Source organism: Acromyrmex echinatior, chromosome 16 (assembly GCF_024713525.1).
Source record: "Acromyrmex echinatior isolate Ae372 chromosome 16, ASM2471352v2, whole genome shotgun sequence".
NCBI classification, from domain to species: Eukaryota; Metazoa; Arthropoda; class Insecta; order Hymenoptera; family Formicidae; genus Acromyrmex; species Acromyrmex echinatior.
Genome location: NC_141867.1, coordinates 4,367,701 through 4,387,741, shown reverse-complemented (window position 1 = coordinate 4,387,741; position 20,041 = coordinate 4,367,701). Strand labels below are relative to the sequence as shown.

Below are 20,041 nucleotides of genomic sequence, written 5' to 3'. Positions count from 1 at the left end.
AAAAATTGTTTTCAGACCTGTATTTACTTAAATTTTTATAATAGATATTTCAGCAAATCATTTTCGTGCATGCGTTCATCTTTGAGCTTGAATAAAAATTTGTTATTTATAAGTTGAATGTAAAATGACAAATCAATTATCGTAATTAACATTCAACCACAAGTTAAATATATTAATTTCTTTTGTAGGGAATTCATTTAATTGTTTTCAAGATACCTTCAATGAAAAATGTCCAACTCGCGTAAATGCCACTCCCGCGATCTCTAAAGACGAGAAGAGAAATCAATCTCATTTCGTTTCGCGACATTTAGAAATCTCATTGTCGTTTCCAGCAAGATGAGTGTCCGAGAGATCGATAAAATTATAGGCCGTTCACAATGACGACACAACGATGACGTGTCGCATATTTGCGGACAGTGAAGATGATCAGAGAGAGCAGTTTAATTACTCGGCCACGGTGCGAGTGAAAATTAAATCGCCAGTTAAGTAGAGCACAGAGTGAATCCGAATGTTCAGTAAAACTTCACGGTGCAACCCCGGAATTAGGCGCGGATGTAGCTCCGCGAGATCCGCCATTCACCCTATGATCCTTTCGGCTTAATGAAGACTTGATTACAACGTGTGGACGGTCTAAGCGACGATTAGAATTTATTATCCGGTAACCTCAAGCCGCTTCTTTCCACGAGCGCGGCCTTCGTTTCTGCAAACGTGACATGACGCAGAAGCATTATTCATGACGCGGATAATCGATCGAAGATCCCGGAAATGGTCTCGTCTATGACACGGTCCGCTAGTGACGATAATCGAAAGTTCTAAAGCGGAAACGACGAGCCTCGCCCGGCTCGAAGAATCGAGACAAAGGAATCGTTCATGCAAATGGTTTCAGCCCTGACATTTCATTCGTGAGATTTTCTCTCAGTTTTCCTTGGTTTTCGAGAGCCGAGAAACTTACGCAAATGATACTCTCGGACAATTGCTAAATGTAGCGAGTCTCGTCGATTTCAGGTCTGTCAAACATCAATTTGGAGGTAAACTCCAAACGACGGATATTGGTTATCGTGATGAGTGATGGCTCTAAAATAAACTTCCACGTTTTCTATTAGGTTTTAATATAGTTTCTTCTCTCTCAAAGCGATTGTTAAAGCTCGATAATTGTACGAATGTTATATCCGGCAACAAAAAGCAATTTCACTGATTTTAGATCTGTCAAAAATAATAATTGTAGACCTATCAAATAATTGCAAATTAAACTCCAACATGATCATGCATCATATCGGTGCGATAATAGATATTAAAATATGAAACTTTCGCTTCTTACTAAGTTTTAATTTCTTTTGAAAATGCTGTGAAAATAATTTCTTTTAATTGTAAATAATCACTCAAACTGTCAAATGTTTATTCAAATTATTTTTCAAATGTTGATGATCGTTTGAGAATTTCTTTTTGATTACTTCTTGACACGTAAATCATTAGAAATTAGAGCGTTCGTAATTCAATGGCTATTTTCAACGATGACGAGAGACTGGCATCATCATGTAGAAACGAATGATCTCGATTCTAAACTTAACATGAACGAAGATAATTTACATGACTGGAATTTGAATAAATTATATGCATGAATTAATTTTTAATTTATTGATAATTTCATTACGATATTACCAAATCAACAAGGATGTTGTAATATAATACGAATGTAATATATCGGATACACAATATATTTCAAAGTAATATAAATTATTAGGTATTTTTATTGTTAATTGTTATATTAATATCATAATAAGATTATCAAGTTAAAACTCTATTCATTTGTTAAAAAAAAGTTAAATACAATTATTAAAAATTATTTTTCCAAATATAAAAGAATTATTAAAAATATTATTGATCCAAATATTAAAAATTATTAAAAACTATATCCAAATATTAGTACATGTTAAAAAACTTTAATCTGCATACACATTCGAAAAATTTAATCTGTGCTAAACAATGAAAAAAAAATACTTCTAAAATTTTAACAAGCATTTTTTTATTTTATATAATATTGTCTAACTAAAACGTTGTTTAAAATATGTCTTCTCAGAATCTGTTAAAATATATTGTTTGCACGAACAACTCATAATAAATGCGAAAAGTTTCGCTATAATTCCATTGACATGTTTACCAATATATACAATTTTCAATATACTTTAAACGTAACATAACGTCGGAACTGAACGCTCTTCCGTAAAAAAAATAACACGTCTAAACCGTAAATTTCAGTTAGAGAACCGACGCCTCGACGTTTGAAATATTGAACAGCCAAGCGAGGTCCCATTCAACAGTTAAAGGATGGATCTCCGGCAGAAGTGACCGTCGATTTCGCAGGTAGACAGACAGATAGAAACGTGCACATAACTCACCAGAATTTTATGCACGGTTCGCCTTGGTGGGGTTTTCGGGTAGGCTGCGATTCCAATAGTCCACTATAGGCAAAACGATTGTGTCCGTTTTCGTGGCGAAATTCCGTGTTACTGAAAGCGGTCGGGACGGAGATGTGAAACGTCGGTCGGCTTTACGATCGGTCGAAAGTACCGGCGAGCGGGCAAGCCGCACTACGGTTTCTACAACACAACTGGCTTTCGAGAATTCCCGCTTGGAATGCCTACGAGGAGGAACGGTATATACGATACTCGACCGTGCCTACCTCGGCGGAATGGAAAAGGCACGGCGAGGAGGCATCTTCGTGCCTCCACCGCCGCGCCTACGGTCACGTGCGCGTCTCTCATGCATCGCACCGTAATAATTGAGATGCATCGATTGTCGTGGAGACATACTCGAAATTGGACGGTTATTATATAGGGATTCCTTAGAACCTAATTCTGTTAAATGGAATCAATATAAGATATTAGAGATAGAGTCAAAATTCATCCAGTTTACATAATTCGAACAATTTTGTCGCAACAAGATACGTCTTGTTAAATTAACAAGTGCATGAAAACCATCGTACGCTACCTGTGATTTTACGATTTGATAAAATTTTTGTTGTAATGAATAATTTACAGTTTGACACTTTACCATAAGTGAACATGCGTCGCTAGAGGAGAATAGTATGAAGAAAAAAAATATTTGAAAGCATTGCTTTTTTTATGAAGGAAGAAAATAAAAAGTGCTTAGAATTATTTATTTAGCACACAGGTTAAATTTTTTAATGTCAATTTATATTTTGTAATGTGTTTGCTGAACATATTAACGTAGTGTGTATTTTATACAGACGGGCAACGCACGAATCAAAAACTTGCAGCACAAAGTAACGAAACCGTCCGATTTCAGTATCGCCTCTGGCATTCGTAATTTTGTAACTTCGCAGTTATGTAAAGTAAGCGAATGAACACGAAGAGTTGAAGTTTTAAGTATGGAATGTGAGTATGTTCTTCCATACGGCGCACTTTTAGACGAATTCTTCGATCGTGAGTCATTAAATACAAGTTATTATCTTTGAATGATTGTAAAAGAATTAATATTTATTATATCAAGTACATTCAGCAGCTGACATTTTTATATTTTATTAGATAAATATAAATGTATTAATAATTATAATATCATATAATAACTATTATTAATTAAAAAACGTAAAAAACGATTGTGGTTATAATTTCAAAAATATGAAAAGAAAGAGCATAAAGAACCACAGCACAAGTTATAGTTAGTGATATTTAATTATTCGTAATGCAAGAATAATTAAATATCACTAACTACAACTTGTGCTGTGGTTCTTTATGCTCTTTCTTTTCATATTTTTGATATTATTAATTATTTTTGTTGTTGGAAATAGATTTCACGAGCAACGTTGAGCAATTTAAGGAAAGGAAAAATCTGTATGATTTTGTATTATTGATGATTAATTACATGTTAAGGCTGTATTTTAATTCAAAGCTAGCAAGAAAGCTAATTATTTTAAAATAGTTTAAAATATTAATGTGCAGGATATTTGTGAACGATATTTACAAAAATGATACACAATTAAAATATATAATATGTATCATATTCTTAAATAAAGTTGTCAAATTTTAGTTATAAATCGACGAATCAACAAAACTTATTATGTCAGAGATGCGGTCTTTGTCAATAGAAACGTAATACGATCTAATCTATTCATAGCGTGCTTCACTTGACTGTGAGAAGTAATTATCATTTCGTAGACCATGCGTGTAACACAATTACATAAATTGTGGGAAACGCCCACGGGATTGCACAAATGTAAACAATTGTACAGATTTTTCTCATGAAACATAAGTAATTATTAGGTTTATTGACATGCAATGCATGACATAATACGCGATATAAATACATATATGTACATATTATCTCTGCTATAAATATTTTAAAATGTTATATGATGTAGAGAGAGTGTTCCACTTGTTATGCATCATTAATGTGATACCTAGATTCTTGGACAGTTTAGACATGATATTTCTCTAGTCATAAATATCAAGGTATCGATAACTTTGTAATTATTAAGTAACTAAAATAGACGATTTTCTCGCAAATTAAACAGGGAATTAAATAATTTGCAAAATTACGTTACTGAATTTTAGATGCAGTTTATTTTAATAAATTCTAATTTAGGTCTTAATTGCGAAGATGATATGTTACAGATTGAAAAGTGAAATGAATATATAATGACCTCTCGTTATTTTTGCTAAGGAAAGATGGATTTTTAATTGATTCAAACTTTCACCGTTAAAAATTAAGAAATAAGAGATATATATATTTTTATTACTTTTGAAAAAATTTTTCATTCTTTCTACTATAGGCATATAAAAGTAACTATCCACTTCCCTCTCTCCAACGAGCCGACAGGGATTTACAGATAACAATGACCACAGTTAATCTTTGCAATTCATCCCGCGGAAAAATTCCAAAAAGGATCCATCACAGCATTAATGGAAACGTTAGTAGGATTATTTGAAACTGCGTAAATCGCACTGAGCCCGTTGAAGCGTAGTAACGCGTATTGGTAACGGGAGAAGTTCGGATAATCTCTTGATCGCTCTCGTGAGAGCCAGAGTGCGTTCAATTTCGCGAGAGTTTTCTCTCTTTCCTTCTCTCTCATACTCTCTTTCTCCACGTCCATAGAATGAGGATTATTTTTATGATTATGCATCCCATGCTGTTGCTCGTTAACCACGCAAGGTATCCCGGATGGAGGCTGATGCGAAAGCGCACTTTAGTGGGTTATGACGGTCAGCTAATTAGCGAAATAAATTTTCGAGTAATGATATCGAAATAAAATCACGTAGCGTATGCTAGCGAATGTAATGCAAATCCGATATTTACCACACTGCCGATTATATATGTAGGTGTGTATTCGGTAGAGATCGGTAGCTCTCCAACACGAATTATTCATGTAATTTGATCTTCTGTCTATCCGCGTTCAATATAAATAAAAATACTGATATTAATTTATAACCGATAGGATGTCGATTTCTAAAAATACTATAAAAATTTTAATTTTAATTTTTAATTATTTTTTAATTTTTTTATTTCAATTTTAATAATGTCATATAAAATTTCAATAGTTACACAACCGCATACACATATATGAAATTGATCATTTAAAGGAGGATGTTAAAAAAAGATCGACCTAAAAGGATGTAAATAAAAGGAATAATGTTTTTTTGTAGATTTTTACCTGGACATAACAAAATTATTAAAAAATTTGAAGCATTTGGGAAACACTTCGAAAATTGAACACAAACATGGTGTATTTATTCCAATTTTTTGCTAAATTTTCGAGGTATTCCTCAAACGAACTTTTTAATAATTTTGTGTATCTAGAAAGTTAAAATCTACAACATTATTATTCCTTTTAATTACTTTTTCGATCAATTAGCCTGTTCTTTATAACGTTATTAAAATTGAGATAAGAAAATTAAAAAGTAATTAAAAATAAAAATAAAAATTCTTACAGTATTCTTAGAAATTGAAATCCTATTGGTTATAAATTAATATCAGTATTTTTATTTGTATCAAATTTAATCATTTAAACAACTTTTAATTAGGATGCTGTAAATCTAAAAAAATTGTTAATTTTTCCAAAATGTGTACACATGTACTTATGTATAAATATTATTTTTCATATTATTATGTCAATAATTGCAATTATAAAATCGATTAACAAATAATATTTTTCTCAGAACTGCATTTTCAAAACAGTGTAACAAGAAATATTTCAGTCAAATTATTTTAACTATGATATATATTTAGATATGTCCTCTATCTAGTCACGTACCGATCTTTCGTATACATTTACTTTTCACTTACCAATACGATGATAATTTTTTTTGTGAAATTTCAATTTCATAGATTTGAATACATGCGATTTTGTTATTCCATCAAATTTCGAAATTTCCTTATACAAATAAATAATAGTAATTTATTGTAAAAAAAATTAAAAAGTTTTTATTTCAGGTTTACTTTTACAAACATTATTTTTTAAAAATTAATGATTCGAATATTTTTAAAATTATTGTATAAAATACAACAAAAATGACTGAAATTTTTTTAATGTTACAAATTCGAAAATATTTATTTTTAATTTCCAAAAAAATGTTTTATTATATCTTGATTAATAAATTCGTTTATACAAAGATTCTACTTTTTACTCGCTTTATATATCTGTTTAAAACAGAGTTGTTAATTTACATTTTACAAATCCGAACAGCATTTGTTGCTGATCGATTTAAAGTTTCAATATAATAATTTAAATCAATGCGTGCATTTAATACATATATAAAACAAGATTAATAATGAAGAAATCAATAAAATTGATGATCAAGATTAATCATACGATGAATTCGATTTGATTGCAGTGAGCCATATATCATTCGATAAAAGTGCAATTTTAATTGGGACATTTTTTTTAACGATCAGGGCAAAATATACGATTATAAAGCGGCTGCAAAAGATGGCTCCGTTGAAAACTATGGAATGACGTAGTAATATAGGGCATTAATGACTGCGAATTGTGAAACGTGTTTCTCATTCCATTCAGGTAATCTATGGTTGTTACATCTCTCGCGAAGCTCTCTACAAAATTGTGGTCTGCAATGACCTACATACTACTCAATCGATTCATTTTCTTTCGACCGCGCTCGGTTTGCACATTATGAGTTCCTCGTGAAACGTAAAATGCGTTAAATAATGTGGAAAATGCCCACACGTGCTACGTAAAATGAAAGCGATCAATTGAAATGTTATGCGCGATGGCGTTGTATGGCGATTTCAGATGTTTCATTAATATTTATAACGATATGTCTTGATACTTGCGTTATCATATACGTTCTTTGTTTTCATCGTCCATGAGTGATACGCAATTACTTGACTGAATTTCAGTCACGTCTAGCCCGCTTTAATAGTGTGTCATTGTGTGCCAATGCTATACAGTGGCATAAAATATTTGTCCCCTATGGGTTCTGCATGTTAATGAAACAAAATGTGTTTGCGTGGAATTCATACCGACACCACGCTCAAAGAGGAGCTTATTTAATCGTTTGTCAAGCAACACATTAATGCGTTAAATAAATTTATTAAATTGTTCAAATTTTATTATAAAATTTATATTAATAACGTATTAATAAAAATATAAAAATTGTACATAGGTTTCGATACAATTTTTGTTAAAGATTTATGAAGTTCTCATACATCTCTACTTTCAATTAAATTAAATAAATAACCATATTAAAGTTTTATTATTAACAATTAATAAATATATTTTATTAGTAAATCATTAAAATTAAATTTTTTATTATTATTATTGTATTGTATAATTATTGTAATTTACGTTATGTTATAAAAAAAGATATTTATATCTGCAAAAAGATTGAAAAAAGATGAATATTTAAATATTTATGTCACTGATGTAAAGAAATGTTTAAAACATTATTAGTATTAATTTATTATAACATTTTATTTTATCGATTAGTATTAATTTATTACAGCAATTTTTGATCTTTTATTCTAATATTGTATTCGATCAACAAAAGCGTGGTTTGATAATTTACTTAACAAAAATAGAAAATTGCTTTTATTTTAATTTTTAGATATAAATTCATTAAATACTTTTGTTAATTTTACAAATATTATACATATATTAGTTTTTAAACAAAATATTAAATATAATTGGCTTATATATATTATAATATTGTAAAGAGCTATTTTCTTCGGATTGTATATTACCTTCGAATTTACCGCTAAATATCACGTGATGTCACATGGGCTACTTCTATCATGGCAACAGCGCATGCGATGTTGCCTTTTCATCTAAAGATTATCTCGCTCTTCTTGACTCCACGTCGAACATTTCATCGTCCATTTTCTTCCGGCGTTTCAACGAGAAAGGTTCAACGCGTCCTCAGTTTTGGTAAGCATTTCTTTTGCCTTTTATCGAAATATCACATAAACTTCTTCTGTCACAATAAGTTTCGCGCTGTAAATTTAATTAATCGATTCGATAATATAATTGGTAGAAAAGAATGAGCAAATATGTCGAAAATGCTGAATCGAACGTGGGCCACGTGGCAAAGCGTCTCACGCCGGAGGAAATCAATAAAATGCGGGCGCAGGATTCTCGCTTGGTGACTGAATTTCGCGCGAATCAGCTCGAGAGGGATGCGAAAAAGCATTGGGATTTGTTTTACAAGCGGAACGATACCAGATTCTTCAAAGATAGACACTGGACCACGCGGGAATTCGATGAGTTGTTGGGTTTGGGCGGCAACGGAAATCAAAATGTCCTCCTAGAGGTGGGCTGTGGGGTCGGCAATTTCGTTTATCCATTGATAGAGGACGGATTGAACTTTCGGAGAATATTTGCGTGCGATTTATCCACGAGAGCGATCGAGTTGTTGAAGGTATATTCGCTTTTCGGATTTTAAATAAAAATGAATAACAGAAGGGCTAAGAGCCAAATTTTTCGTATATTTAAATTTTTAAAAACACATGTTTCGACATTTTATTTGTCAGGTCATCCTTAGTGTATACATGTCGATAAATTAACGCAAATTTAATAAAAATTATAAAACTGTTAAATACAATTTCTGCAAATTATAGTTATGCAAAGTGGATTTATTTCTTCAAATCTATTTTCAGTCGCAACAATGCAATGCTTTCAGTCTTGTTATCTTCGTATTATATATGTTATATTCTTCTATTACATCGGTCGCAATTTTTCCGTAATGATAATAAAATTAGTTGAATATGTAGTCATTCCATAAAATTGTGCAAGCATACATTCTCAATGTGAAGGTCTAGCCAGAATAATCCAGTGATTAAAATATGTCAAATTAATTTAACAGAGGCAAATGCGATTAGAGTTAAGAAAATTGAAAACAGTTTCGTTAGAAATTACTAATGTTATTGTGTATGTTTCGAATTTTAATTGTAAATTTGCTCAAGTTGTGAACCAGTACGTTAATAGTCATTTCCTTATAGAGTCATACGTTATTCGATCAGGGAATAATGAAAGCTTTTCAAACGGATGTTACGTTAGAAAATTGTTTTGCTGAAATTGATTGTCCAGTTGATGTTGCAACTCTGATCTTTGTATTATCAGCCATTCATCCTGATAAATTTCACAAGTACGTTTAATAAAAAATCACTAATAAAATAATACTGTTAATAATATCTAATATTATTGAAAGATTCCAATTTGTTAAATTTTGCAATTACTAATTAAATCGTATATTTATAATAGAGTTGTCCAAAATATATACAACGTTCTTGGTAGTGGAGGAATCTTACTCTTTAGAGATTATGGATTATATGATATGGCACAATTACGTTTTAAACCTGGGCACAAGATCAGTGAGAATCTCTATATGCGGCAAGATGGAACCAGGTGATTTTATTTTATTTTTTTTTGTTACAACTGCTCACAAATAAAAAGATATGTTTTCATAGTTCACTTTACAATGAAATAAATTTTTTTGAATCTGATTCTACTAGATAACACAATTCTACTCTGTTTATATAGAACAGTAACAATAATATATTTTTCAGGAGTTATTATTTCTCTATAGAACAAGTAGCATGTCTATTTGAATCTGTCGGTTTTCAAACATTGGATTGTAGCTATGTACAGAGACGTACAATAAATTCAAAGGAGAATATTGATGTTCCGAGAATCTTTGTTCAGGCAAAATTTAAGAAACCTTAAATATGTAATAATGAAATGGTAAGTTTATTTAGAATTTAAATTTTCACAGAAGAAATTTTTTAATTTTTTATTCTAGAATGTATGTATGATTACTATTTTCTCAGAATATTGTGTAGTAATTTATGATTTTTATTTGTTTATTGATATTTTAATGATGATTTGTTTATCGGATTTAATGACGAAAATGTCCTGCAGTACTGACTATCTCCTGAATAAAGTTTTATTATTTGTATTTATTTAATTAGTTGTAATAAACTTTTATGCTTTATTACAGGTGCAGTTCAGCAGCACTTATGACAAATTGCATATGAGAAAAATTTAATTCTCTAGTAGAAATATGACGCAATCCACATCCAAGGTATATACTTAGATTTTTATTTTTATATATGAATTATATAATTTATGTATATTATACAATTACATGATGATTGCATAGTTCAACTGAAATTATCTTGACGATTCCTTAATATTGTCTTTCGCTCCTATCTGATATCGTTTATGTATTCATATTAAATGTATTAAGATCTAAATAGATCTTTAAATGCGATATTTTTTATATTTCAGATGATTTTATAGATTTTATATCTCACACGACAAGTTGAAAAAAAGGAATGCTTTTTCATACAGCTTTATTCCAAAGATATTCCTGTGAATATTCTCAGAATGTTCAGAATATTCGTTGGACATTTGTGCTATATGGGTTTTTAAATACGTGGTAAGTTCGTATAAGTTTTAGATTTATTAAAAATTTTTTTTTATATAATTATATTTGTACACATATATTAATTTTTTATAATGCATATGTATTATAAATTACATGAGATGACTTCATAGTTCAACTGAAATTATCTTGATCATTTAATATTATTAGTCTTATCTTTCTCTGATATTTATATATATTAAATATTAAGATTGAAATAGATCTCTAAATGCGGTACTATTTTGTATTTTAGATGTCTCAGATGAGTTGAGAAAAAGATCTTTCAAATATATGGTAAGTTTGCATAAGTTTTAAATTTATTAAATATTTTTAATGTATATCAATGATGTATATCTATAATTTTGAAAATTAATTATGATATGTTTATATAATTCGTCACTACCACTGAGCGAAGATTAAAAATTAATGCATATATATGAATGAATATTAAATACGTATAGTAAATAATTGTATTGTTTATATATTACAGAAAAAATAAGGATGATTTATTAGAATTATGATTCTAAGAGCGATTGGCTCGTTGTTATAGATCTTGATACGAGTCTATTTTTATCCTATGTTTTGGTTTACGAAAGATTGATTAAAGAATCAAACATTATGCAAAAATTTGAGATAATTCTTTTTGGGAACAATAAATTAATATAGAAGAAATTATACGATTCTAAAAATAGATAATATTAACACAAGTACAAAATAATGTATATGGTAGGTATAATTTATATTCCATGTATTTTTTTATTTAAATGAACTTGTAATGATGATTTAATTATTACCATCTTTCGCATGAATCGTTGTGATTTGTTATTAGCTCTATCTGATATACAATTTCCAGTATCAAATATCGTATTAAAAAATTTATAGCTTTATGAATAATAAATTATTTTATTTTTGCCAGGTCCATTGATTGTGCGATATGACATAGGAATATGTGGAAACGCGCGCGCGCGCGCGCACGCACACACACACACACACATAATATCAAACAATTTTTATTAAAATATTGAAGTGTTTTTATTTTAATTTTATAAATAAAATTTTATTGTTACATAGTACATTTATCTAATTTTTACATTTATCTCCCATACTCTTAGCACAGTTGAATTCTTTCTATTTATATCTGTTATTCGAACAAAAATATATAATCAATCTATATAATATTGTTTATAAAATTTTAACTTGATATACTTTAGCTCTTATTATTTTTAATTCATTACTAGGACAGAAATTAAAAAATTAATCCGAAGAATGTTTCAGTTTTTTTAAATTTGTCTTTATGTGCTTAATATTGGAAATGATATCGAAAAGTAACTTAGGGATGAAAATTTACGCATTATGAATTTTATAGCCAATTGATAAAAGTTTTAATAAAATAAAATACGTATTTATATATATAACTTGGGGTATATTGATATGATATAATCGATATGATTTTTTTCATTTATATTAATCAAAATGGGTTAGTTTTCGTGATACTATAATATGTAAAATTATCCTAAAATTAATAAAAACAAGTTAAAAAGGTTTGGTAATAAGTAATTTAATAAAATTTCGTTTTTTATTAAAATTTCACGAGTACAAATTTAAAAGATATCTGCATTAAATGTAGGAATGATCACATTAATTACTTGATTGTTAACGAATTATGTCTAAAATTTAAAGATCCGTATTCCCATTTCATTTTTATTGATAGATGTGCGTATTTATTTATGTGAGATTCTATAGCATATATAAACAGTATACTAAATACGCACGTCAATAAGTGAGATGTGAATACGGATTTAATGTTTAATAATACAGTGAATTAGTACACTTTTATTATTAGTAATTTAATTGGCTTTCTATTGGCAATATGCATAATTTGTTAAATGCAGTTAATTGTATCTGACATATAAATTAATTATTATCGCAATGTAGTTGTACTACCACTTATTCGTAAGTACCACACATTGATTTTATTGGGTACTAGACTATATATAGGATCTGGTTATTTTAATATAAAAACATTAATAATTTGTAATAACAGTAATCACATACCATTTACACATAAATTATATTATCTTTTTCAGTAGTGGAATATGATATGCTAAATTTTTTATAATTTATAAGTAACTTTCAATATATTTAAACAATAACTATTAAAATACGTTTAAATTACTAAGAGGATCATTAAAAATTTTTTGTTAAATTATAAATTATTTTGTAGGATATTGCATGTATTTTTATTTTGTATATATAATAAATTTTTAGATATAATAAGTTTGTAATATGCGTATTAATAAAATTCTATTTTTTACAAATCATTTTTCACGAGAGAGAGAGACTTCCCGTCCTGATTTTATTTTTAAAATTTTTTGACATTAAAAGATTTTAATAATATGCTATTACTTTTAATATCATTTAAAAGATGATCACATTATAAATTTACATAATTTATAATATTATTATAACAAACGAATATAAATTAAATATTAATTTTTATATATTAATAATATAACATACTCTAAACGAACAATTTTCTCCTCTTCTTTTGAAGGTAGTAATATAGAAAATTTATCTTGAAAAATAATTGTGAAGAATAAATTATTAAAATTCTTTACGAAATTATTAATCTCGCACATCCTGCGAATGTTAATTATCGATATGGTAAGATAAGCTTATTTTATTATATTATCATTTATAGTGATTTATAGTTTAATATCTTTTTACGATTGCGAGCGATTGAAATTAAAGTTGATCACTCAGACAATACAATAAAATGCTACGTGTACATATTATCGAAAGTGAATTTGTAAGTATATTTCTAAACCAATTATATATTTCATACTTTGTGCTTATTAATTAAATGAATAATGTTTCAATTAATTTCTCTTTGATAAACTGTCTGCGCCGGAGCTAATCATTCTATTGTAAGTGTTTCAAAATTCACTACCAGTACTGAAAATTTATAGTGCATTTAACGTAAAATATAAATTTATAGCAGTGGAGATGGATTTCGAAACCCAATCTGTTATTTCCATAATTCTTCCACTTATTATACGAGTAATTTGCGAACATAGTGTAATTTATTACATTAAATATATATACTTTATATTTAACAATAAGAAATTAATTAGCAAAGAATTTAGGCTGGGTTGTTCAACTTTTCGATAAACTTCAATTCACTGTCTTATTCTCTTACTCTCTTACTTTTGTTGCTCTGCTGTTACTCTTTTACTCTTGTTTATCTATAATAATTAATAAATTATTATATAGTTTATGAGGTATAGCAAAAGAAGATGGAGCAATCAGTTCTAAATCGATCGAAAAATCGTAATTCTTTCTTGATTATTCTTAATATGAGATTGTATGTGTTATCTTGCGTATAATATGAATAAATTAAAGAAATATCAGAGGGAGAATTTGTGTGTAATATCTGTCATTACATAATAATGATATAAAATCCTATATATAATGGTATATTTTAGTGATATTCTTTCATCATATAAATATTTTGTTTTACGAGGCGCGATTTTAACTATGCGAAGACGACAAACGTAGGTAAAAAGTCAGAGAGAAATACGAAGTAGAATGGCCTGAATTGTTAATGACTCGATTGCTTTCATGTTTATAGGACTATAAAACGTAGTAGCAGAAGCGAGAAGCCTAATGTTAATCGTTATTTTATGCAAGTACATTTTTTACTAATTCTAAATTAAATATATAAACCGAAATTTTAATAAAATGCAATGCAGTCGATACCAAAATTATTTTTGTTTATTTTAGTTAGAATATTTGAGTCGTGAGAATGATCATTCTAATTTAGAAATGCATTTATAACGCCATCATAAAAAATATCAAGAATTATATTTTTTATTTTTGGAATAAGATTCACAGATTGGCAAGTAGTCCTTGATCGTTTTTTTATCAGATGACATTTAACTATTCTAGATCGAATCAGAATCCAAAATTAGATATAATATATATTGGGATATATTGGGAATGATCGTAAAATACAAATACAAATTTTTTATTAATTCCTGTTATTAATGATGAGGAAATGTTATTTTAACGCAATACAATACATCTTTTAAATTTGTTACGATTTTTAAATTCCAACTCTCATGAGAAGAATATCACATAACAACATTTTCTATAAAATAATTAACGCATCCTTGAAAAAAATATTTTTATGTGAAATTTCGTCTGTTTACATTTATTCAGTTATTTTAAATTAATACTTAATTAATAAATATTTATGCAGACGAAAGCTACTCAAGCGAACGGTTTCAAATTGAAATAAATTCGTATGTTTTAATTAATTAAATATGCATACCTCTAACTGGATATTTAATTAGCTCTTGCAAATGTAAATATGAGCAACTGCAGAGCTTACAATTCTATAATAAATATCATTCTATAATAAATATTCATGCAGCGATATAAATATCAGCGTTAGGATTTTAAAAGTAATTTGTAGCGTCCAATAAAGCTCCATTGTTTAGAAACACTAAAGAGATTTCATAAATTTATTTCTGAAAATTATTTCGAAAATAAAATTTTATAATATTATAAATCTTCTTTCTAATATATCTTATTTCATCGAGCATAATTAAGGAGTTACTGGAATAGTTTTTAAAAGTGTTTCAAAAATATGTCCATCGCTAAAAAAATATCTAACGTGCAAGATAAACCAACTGCGAGACGTAATAAATTAACTTTGTTCAGCCAATCGTGTCTATTGTGTTTTTATCGCGATTTATTCCAAATGATTCCATCACAAAACCGATATTAAAATGGAATGTTTGTAACTTAGCAGTAAAGCATTTCTTTGTGCTGAATGTTATTGATACGATTAGTCCATTCTTTTCCTCTTGCAAGATACGGTAATTAATAGTGTTTAAAATAATTATGTAATTACGTGAAGTTGTTGTTAATAAAAATATTAAAATTTGTTATACAAATATATTTAAAATAAAGTATACCAATGCATATTTAATAGTTTTAACGCGCGCGTTTTAATTAAGGTATAAATATTTCATGTTTTTTTTTAATTCAGAAATATTTCTTCTTTTGAATCTAACTATGAATTTTCAATTTCAGATTTAGCAAAAAATTAATAAAAATAAATAAATAATAAATGTTTATATTGGTATAATTAAATGTTAAAGGTTATAATTAATACAATAAAACAATATGAAAAAAATACAAATTATTATTAGCGATTATGTAGTAAAAAATTCATAAATATTCATAACTAACATAAAAACATATACGTTTTGGCTAGTATCTGGTCATCTTCAGTATATCATATTATTAAATAAAAATAATAAATAATAAATAAAATTCACTCAAAGTACATGATGGAACTTGTCTAATAATTATAGTCAACTAATTGTATAATGTCAACAAGTTAACTAATTTGCAATGATACTCAGATATGCGTCCAATGAATAGATATTAATCCTAATTAATTATTTAACAATAATACAATTATCACCCTTATTAGAATCTGGGAATTATGTGTCCACTCTTTTGCGAAACAAGACTATTTTGCGTTGAGATCCGTCAAGATCTACTGATAAGAAATCGAGCATCGTATCGAACTTAAAAATCCGTCAGAATTTTAAAATCACTTTGATTACAGTTTTATTATACAAGTTCCATTATATACTTTGCATGAATTTTATGTATTATTTATTATTTTTATTTAATACAATATATTAAAGATGACCAGATACTGGCTGAAACGTATATGTTTTTATAGTTATAAATATTTATGAATTTTTTAATATATGACATACCGCTAATAACAACCTGCGTTGTGTTTTATGCTCCTTTTTTTATATTGTTAATTGAAAAAAATTGCAAAACTTAGGTAGATTACAGGGTCCTGTTATTTTATATTATTTTTGATATTTCACAAGAATTACAGTGCATTTATAATCAATAATTTACGAGAAATTATGAAGATAAAATTTATGAAACTTATGAAGGTTTGCCGTAATTAAATCTAACATTTTATATACCGTGTAACAAGCAAAATATTTGAAGAATAAAAATATACAGATGTACAAGACGAATATTCAAGTACACATATGTATCAAAATGTGCGCGATATATAAATTTATAAATAGAATTTTATAAATCCTGGAATCTGACTCAAATCATAGATCATTTAGTGAGCTAAGCTATCTGCTAATGCATAATAATTAATTTACGCGTTAAGGTTTACTGAGCGCGTAACTAGGAAGCAAACACGGTGAGCAGTAATAATTATGTCACAGTTATAAAACTGCACTTTCCTTCGTCTTTGGCGAGTTGCCAAGGTCCCTTGCCTCACTCAAGTTCCATCTATCAAAGGTACATCGCGGAATATGTGAACGTGATGTCTTGTCAGATCGTGATGACGACGATGATGACAGCACACTGTTACGAATTACATATGAGAAGGTGTAAACAATATGCGCCATATAACAACCCCGTGTATCGCAGGCACACACACACGTAACAAACACATACATGCCATACACACTCCCACGCGATCTGCGTGTCCTCGTACATTGATCAATCGGCTAGTGACGCATGCAGAACGTTCGGGTATATAAGCCATCCACCAAAAAGCAGAGGCATCACATTCAGTTACTTTCATCAGCAGCTGATCTTCCAAAAGCTATCAAATCAACTATGAAGTACTTCCTTGTAAGTATTCTGATAGATCTCTCTTCAATATTTCTGTCGCACATTCACTATATTATTGTCGGGCAAAGCCACCGTTCTGACAGATCGCTTCAAAATTTATGTTCTGTGTTCTAAGCGAGCAAGCCTTATCTATGCTTTGTGTATACGTATCGCATGAAACATTTTGGTAGATTTTCAAATTAATTCCTTTGCCGATCGTGATATGCTGATCGTGATATAATCTAATTACCGCATTACCGCGATTATCTGCGTAAATCGATCAGCTTGTGTGCAGTTGTATGTTCCGATTTCAGATTAAGCTATTTATTGTAGCATATTATTCTAGTATATTCCGATAGTCAATTGTAGAATTCCTTTCTTATAGAATCTTAGAAAATTTCTCTTCCTACAAAGATTTGTTTTAGATAGCAATTAATTAATAAAAATAAAATGATAAACATATTTAAAAAACTTGCTAAATCTTTCCAAACTTTTCAAAATTGCAAATTGCATCTTCGTTTAACCTATTTCATAATTTTATCTCTCGCCTTATTTAGTATGCTATTTTCTCAAATAATTTAAATATATTTAAATATATTTATTTATCATTAGCGAACTCGTAAACGTATCAATGATTGTATTATAAAATTATAAAATTTTGAGTATTAAGATTAAATATAAAATCTTGTTACAATATTAAGAATATTAGACAAAATTGTTTATATTCTCTTACACATCAATAAAAAATACAATAAACACAGTAAATTAATTTTATTATTATAGAAAATATATATTCATTTTATATTTCGATTTTTTGTTAATTAAAAGAATAGCTTGTTTATTTATATGAAGACCAAGTTGTAACATTTAATTTTCATTTTGTGTCATAAAATTTGATGAAAGCGTCGACTGCGGATTAATCAATGCTTATGTTTCAGGCTATTCTCCTCTTGGCTTTCGTCGCCATCTCTATGGCGGTGGAGACTTCCGAAGGAAAGGCAAAAGAGTCGCAGGACGCTGATGCCGCTAGGGATAAGAGAGGCCTTTCATCGTATTATTCACCATACGCGTACGCCCCATACGCATACAACGCATACAATTTGCCATACTCGTATTCTGCCTATCCCTATTCTGCCTACCCCTATTACAATCAGCATTACTACAATTACCCCTATTACAACCAGCTCTCTCACTATTACTAACTCAAAATGTTGGAATCTACGATGATTCGGAATTAAGATAGGCACAAAATGAGTCTTATGAAAATCTCATTATTACCTTATGAAAATCTTATGGAAGTTGTTCTTGAATTACAATCTAATCAATCTCAAAACTTTTAGTGACTGCGAGCGTGTTTGCATTTAAGTTCTTTGATGTTAATTTCGTTCTTCTATGATTATTGTAATAATAAAATTGCATGAAAGAAACAAATTTTCTCTGGTGTATTATTAATTTTACCCTTCTTATTTTCTCGAAACTTTAATTTTAGATTTTCGCTTCCGAAAATGGTATCTGATAATCGCACATACGCAATAAGCTATTAAACTACAAGCTATTGCATTATATTATAATTTGTGAAAGTAATACTAGAAATGAAAAAGCGGAAAAGGAAAGAAATAATTCGTAATAATTTATGCAATTAATAATTTTCGGTCGAATATTACGTATCTACTATTTAAAATAATGCTGCATGCTTAAGCTGACGAAAGAGTTTATTAGAGAGTTCTCGTTTGTGCTTATTTTACTTATGAGATATATTATTAGATAAACGGCGCGTAGTAATTGCGGTGGATAATTAACAGGAAAGCATTACAATAGAATTTTAATAACTGTCAAAGCGCGTTAATTCGAATCCAATTTGTGTAATAACTGTGGAGCTCGCGTACAACCGTTGTAAATAAATTAATGGCACAAGTCCCCATTTTCATAGTCAAATTCAGCGAATTCATCGTGCATGCATTTGTATCTTTGCGTTTCATATGAATGTTTAATGTATGAGTGAAAACGCAAACTTTTAGATGCGATGTAGGAAGATGTCGAGCGGAAAAAATTGGCGTCATTATTGGTCTAGTTTCCACCGAAACAATAATGTCGAATCAAATTTAAGTCGGTGGAAATATGTTTGACTGCGCTTATTTCACTCCCAATTCGATCCACAAAGTCTCTACAATGGAAACAACATTCTGTATCTACACCAAAATGGAATCGAATTGAGGATTCCGGTAAAAATTAAATGATTGAGAGACCAAATCTGCGACGAATGAGTTGAATCTCATAAACGCGAGCGTAGTGAAAAATGTTCAGAGACTTCATTAAAGTCGATAAAAAATCAAGTTTACCGTCTCTTTCGATTATCATGATGTGTATCAAGATTATTTTTTAACTGGTCAATAAAGAATATTATTTGAGCATTATGCATCGTTTGCAAGCAACCCTTAAAAAACAATCAGATTTGTGACAAGAAAATTCAA

General features: G+C 28.8%; 3 protein-coding genes and 1 non-coding gene across 6 annotated transcripts in view; 3 read left to right on the top strand and 1 right to left on the bottom strand.

Moving 5' to 3' along the window:
* LOC105152740 (D-beta-hydroxybutyrate dehydrogenase, mitochondrial) overlaps positions 1 to 20,041 on the bottom strand; it is a 116,423-nt gene that overhangs the window by 22,382 nt on the left and 74,000 nt on the right. The window contains exon 1 of one of the 2 annotated variants that reach the window (XM_011067170.2): positions 2,397 to 2,794. The exons of the other annotated variant lie outside the window; for it this stretch is intronic. The gene's annotated coding sequence lies outside the window, so the exon portion shown is untranslated. Of the gene's footprint in view, positions 1 to 2,396; positions 2,795 to 20,041 lie in introns of those variants that run through there. 2 annotated transcript variants of the gene reach the window in all.
* LOC105152739 (tRNA N(3)-cytidine methyltransferase METTL6) lies at positions 8,278 to 11,965 on the top strand. 2 transcript variants are annotated; one of them, XM_011067169.2, is made up of 10 exons: positions 8,278 to 8,398; positions 8,510 to 8,888; positions 9,469 to 9,614; positions 9,731 to 9,874; positions 10,036 to 10,210; positions 10,467 to 10,550; positions 10,757 to 10,907; positions 11,146 to 11,186; positions 11,383 to 11,618; positions 11,809 to 11,965. In XM_011067169.2, the coding sequence occupies exons 2-5, from the start codon at positions 8,511 to 8,513 to the stop codon at positions 10,190 to 10,192; spliced, it is 825 nt and encodes a 274-aa protein (XP_011065471.1). In that variant the 5' UTR covers positions 8,278 to 8,398; position 8,510; the 3' UTR covers positions 10,193 to 10,210; positions 10,467 to 10,550; positions 10,757 to 10,907; positions 11,146 to 11,186; positions 11,383 to 11,618; positions 11,809 to 11,965. The 2 variants fall into 2 exon arrangements, with proteins under 2 accessions (XP_011065471.1, XP_011065470.1); XM_011067168.2 differs by having other exon boundaries at positions 8,505 to 8,888.
* On the top strand, positions 10,604 to 10,690 carry LOC147907069 (small nucleolar RNA snR60/Z15/Z230/Z193/J17). The gene has a single exon (XR_015547831.1). It is a non-coding gene; the product is annotated as a small nucleolar RNA snR60/Z15/Z230/Z193/J17 (small nucleolar RNA).
* On the top strand, positions 17,433 to 19,001 carry LOC105152738 (hypothetical protein). Its single transcript, XM_011067166.2, has 2 exons — positions 17,433 to 17,591; positions 18,509 to 19,001. Exons 1-2 carry the CDS (start codon positions 17,475 to 17,477, stop codon positions 18,770 to 18,772), a joined length of 381 nt encoding a protein of 126 aa, XP_011065468.1. The 5' UTR covers positions 17,433 to 17,474; the 3' UTR covers positions 18,773 to 19,001.

What these genes read in the sequence shown, in the direction of transcription:
- LOC105152738 (XM_011067166.2), top strand. Translation starts at nt 17,475, where the DNA reads ATGCAGAACGTTCGGGTATATAAGCCATCCACCAAAAAGCAGAGGCAT. An exon ending in CAACTATGAAGTACTTCCTT is followed by an intron (nt 17,592 to 18,508) that starts GTAAGTATTCTG and finishes CTTATGTTTCAG; the next exon opens with GCTATTCTCCTCTTGGCTTT.
- LOC105152739 (XM_011067169.2), top strand. Translation starts at nt 8,511, where the DNA reads ATGAGCAAATATGTCGAAAATGCTGAATCGAACGTGGGCCACGTGGCA. An exon ending in GAGCGATCGAGTTGTTGAAG is followed by an intron (nt 8,889 to 9,468) that starts GTATATTCGCTT and finishes ATTTCCTTATAG; the next exon opens with AGTCATACGTTATTCGATCA. An exon ending in CATCCTGATAAATTTCACAA is followed by an intron (nt 9,615 to 9,730) that starts GTACGTTTAATA and finishes TATTTATAATAG; the next exon opens with AGTTGTCCAAAATATATACA.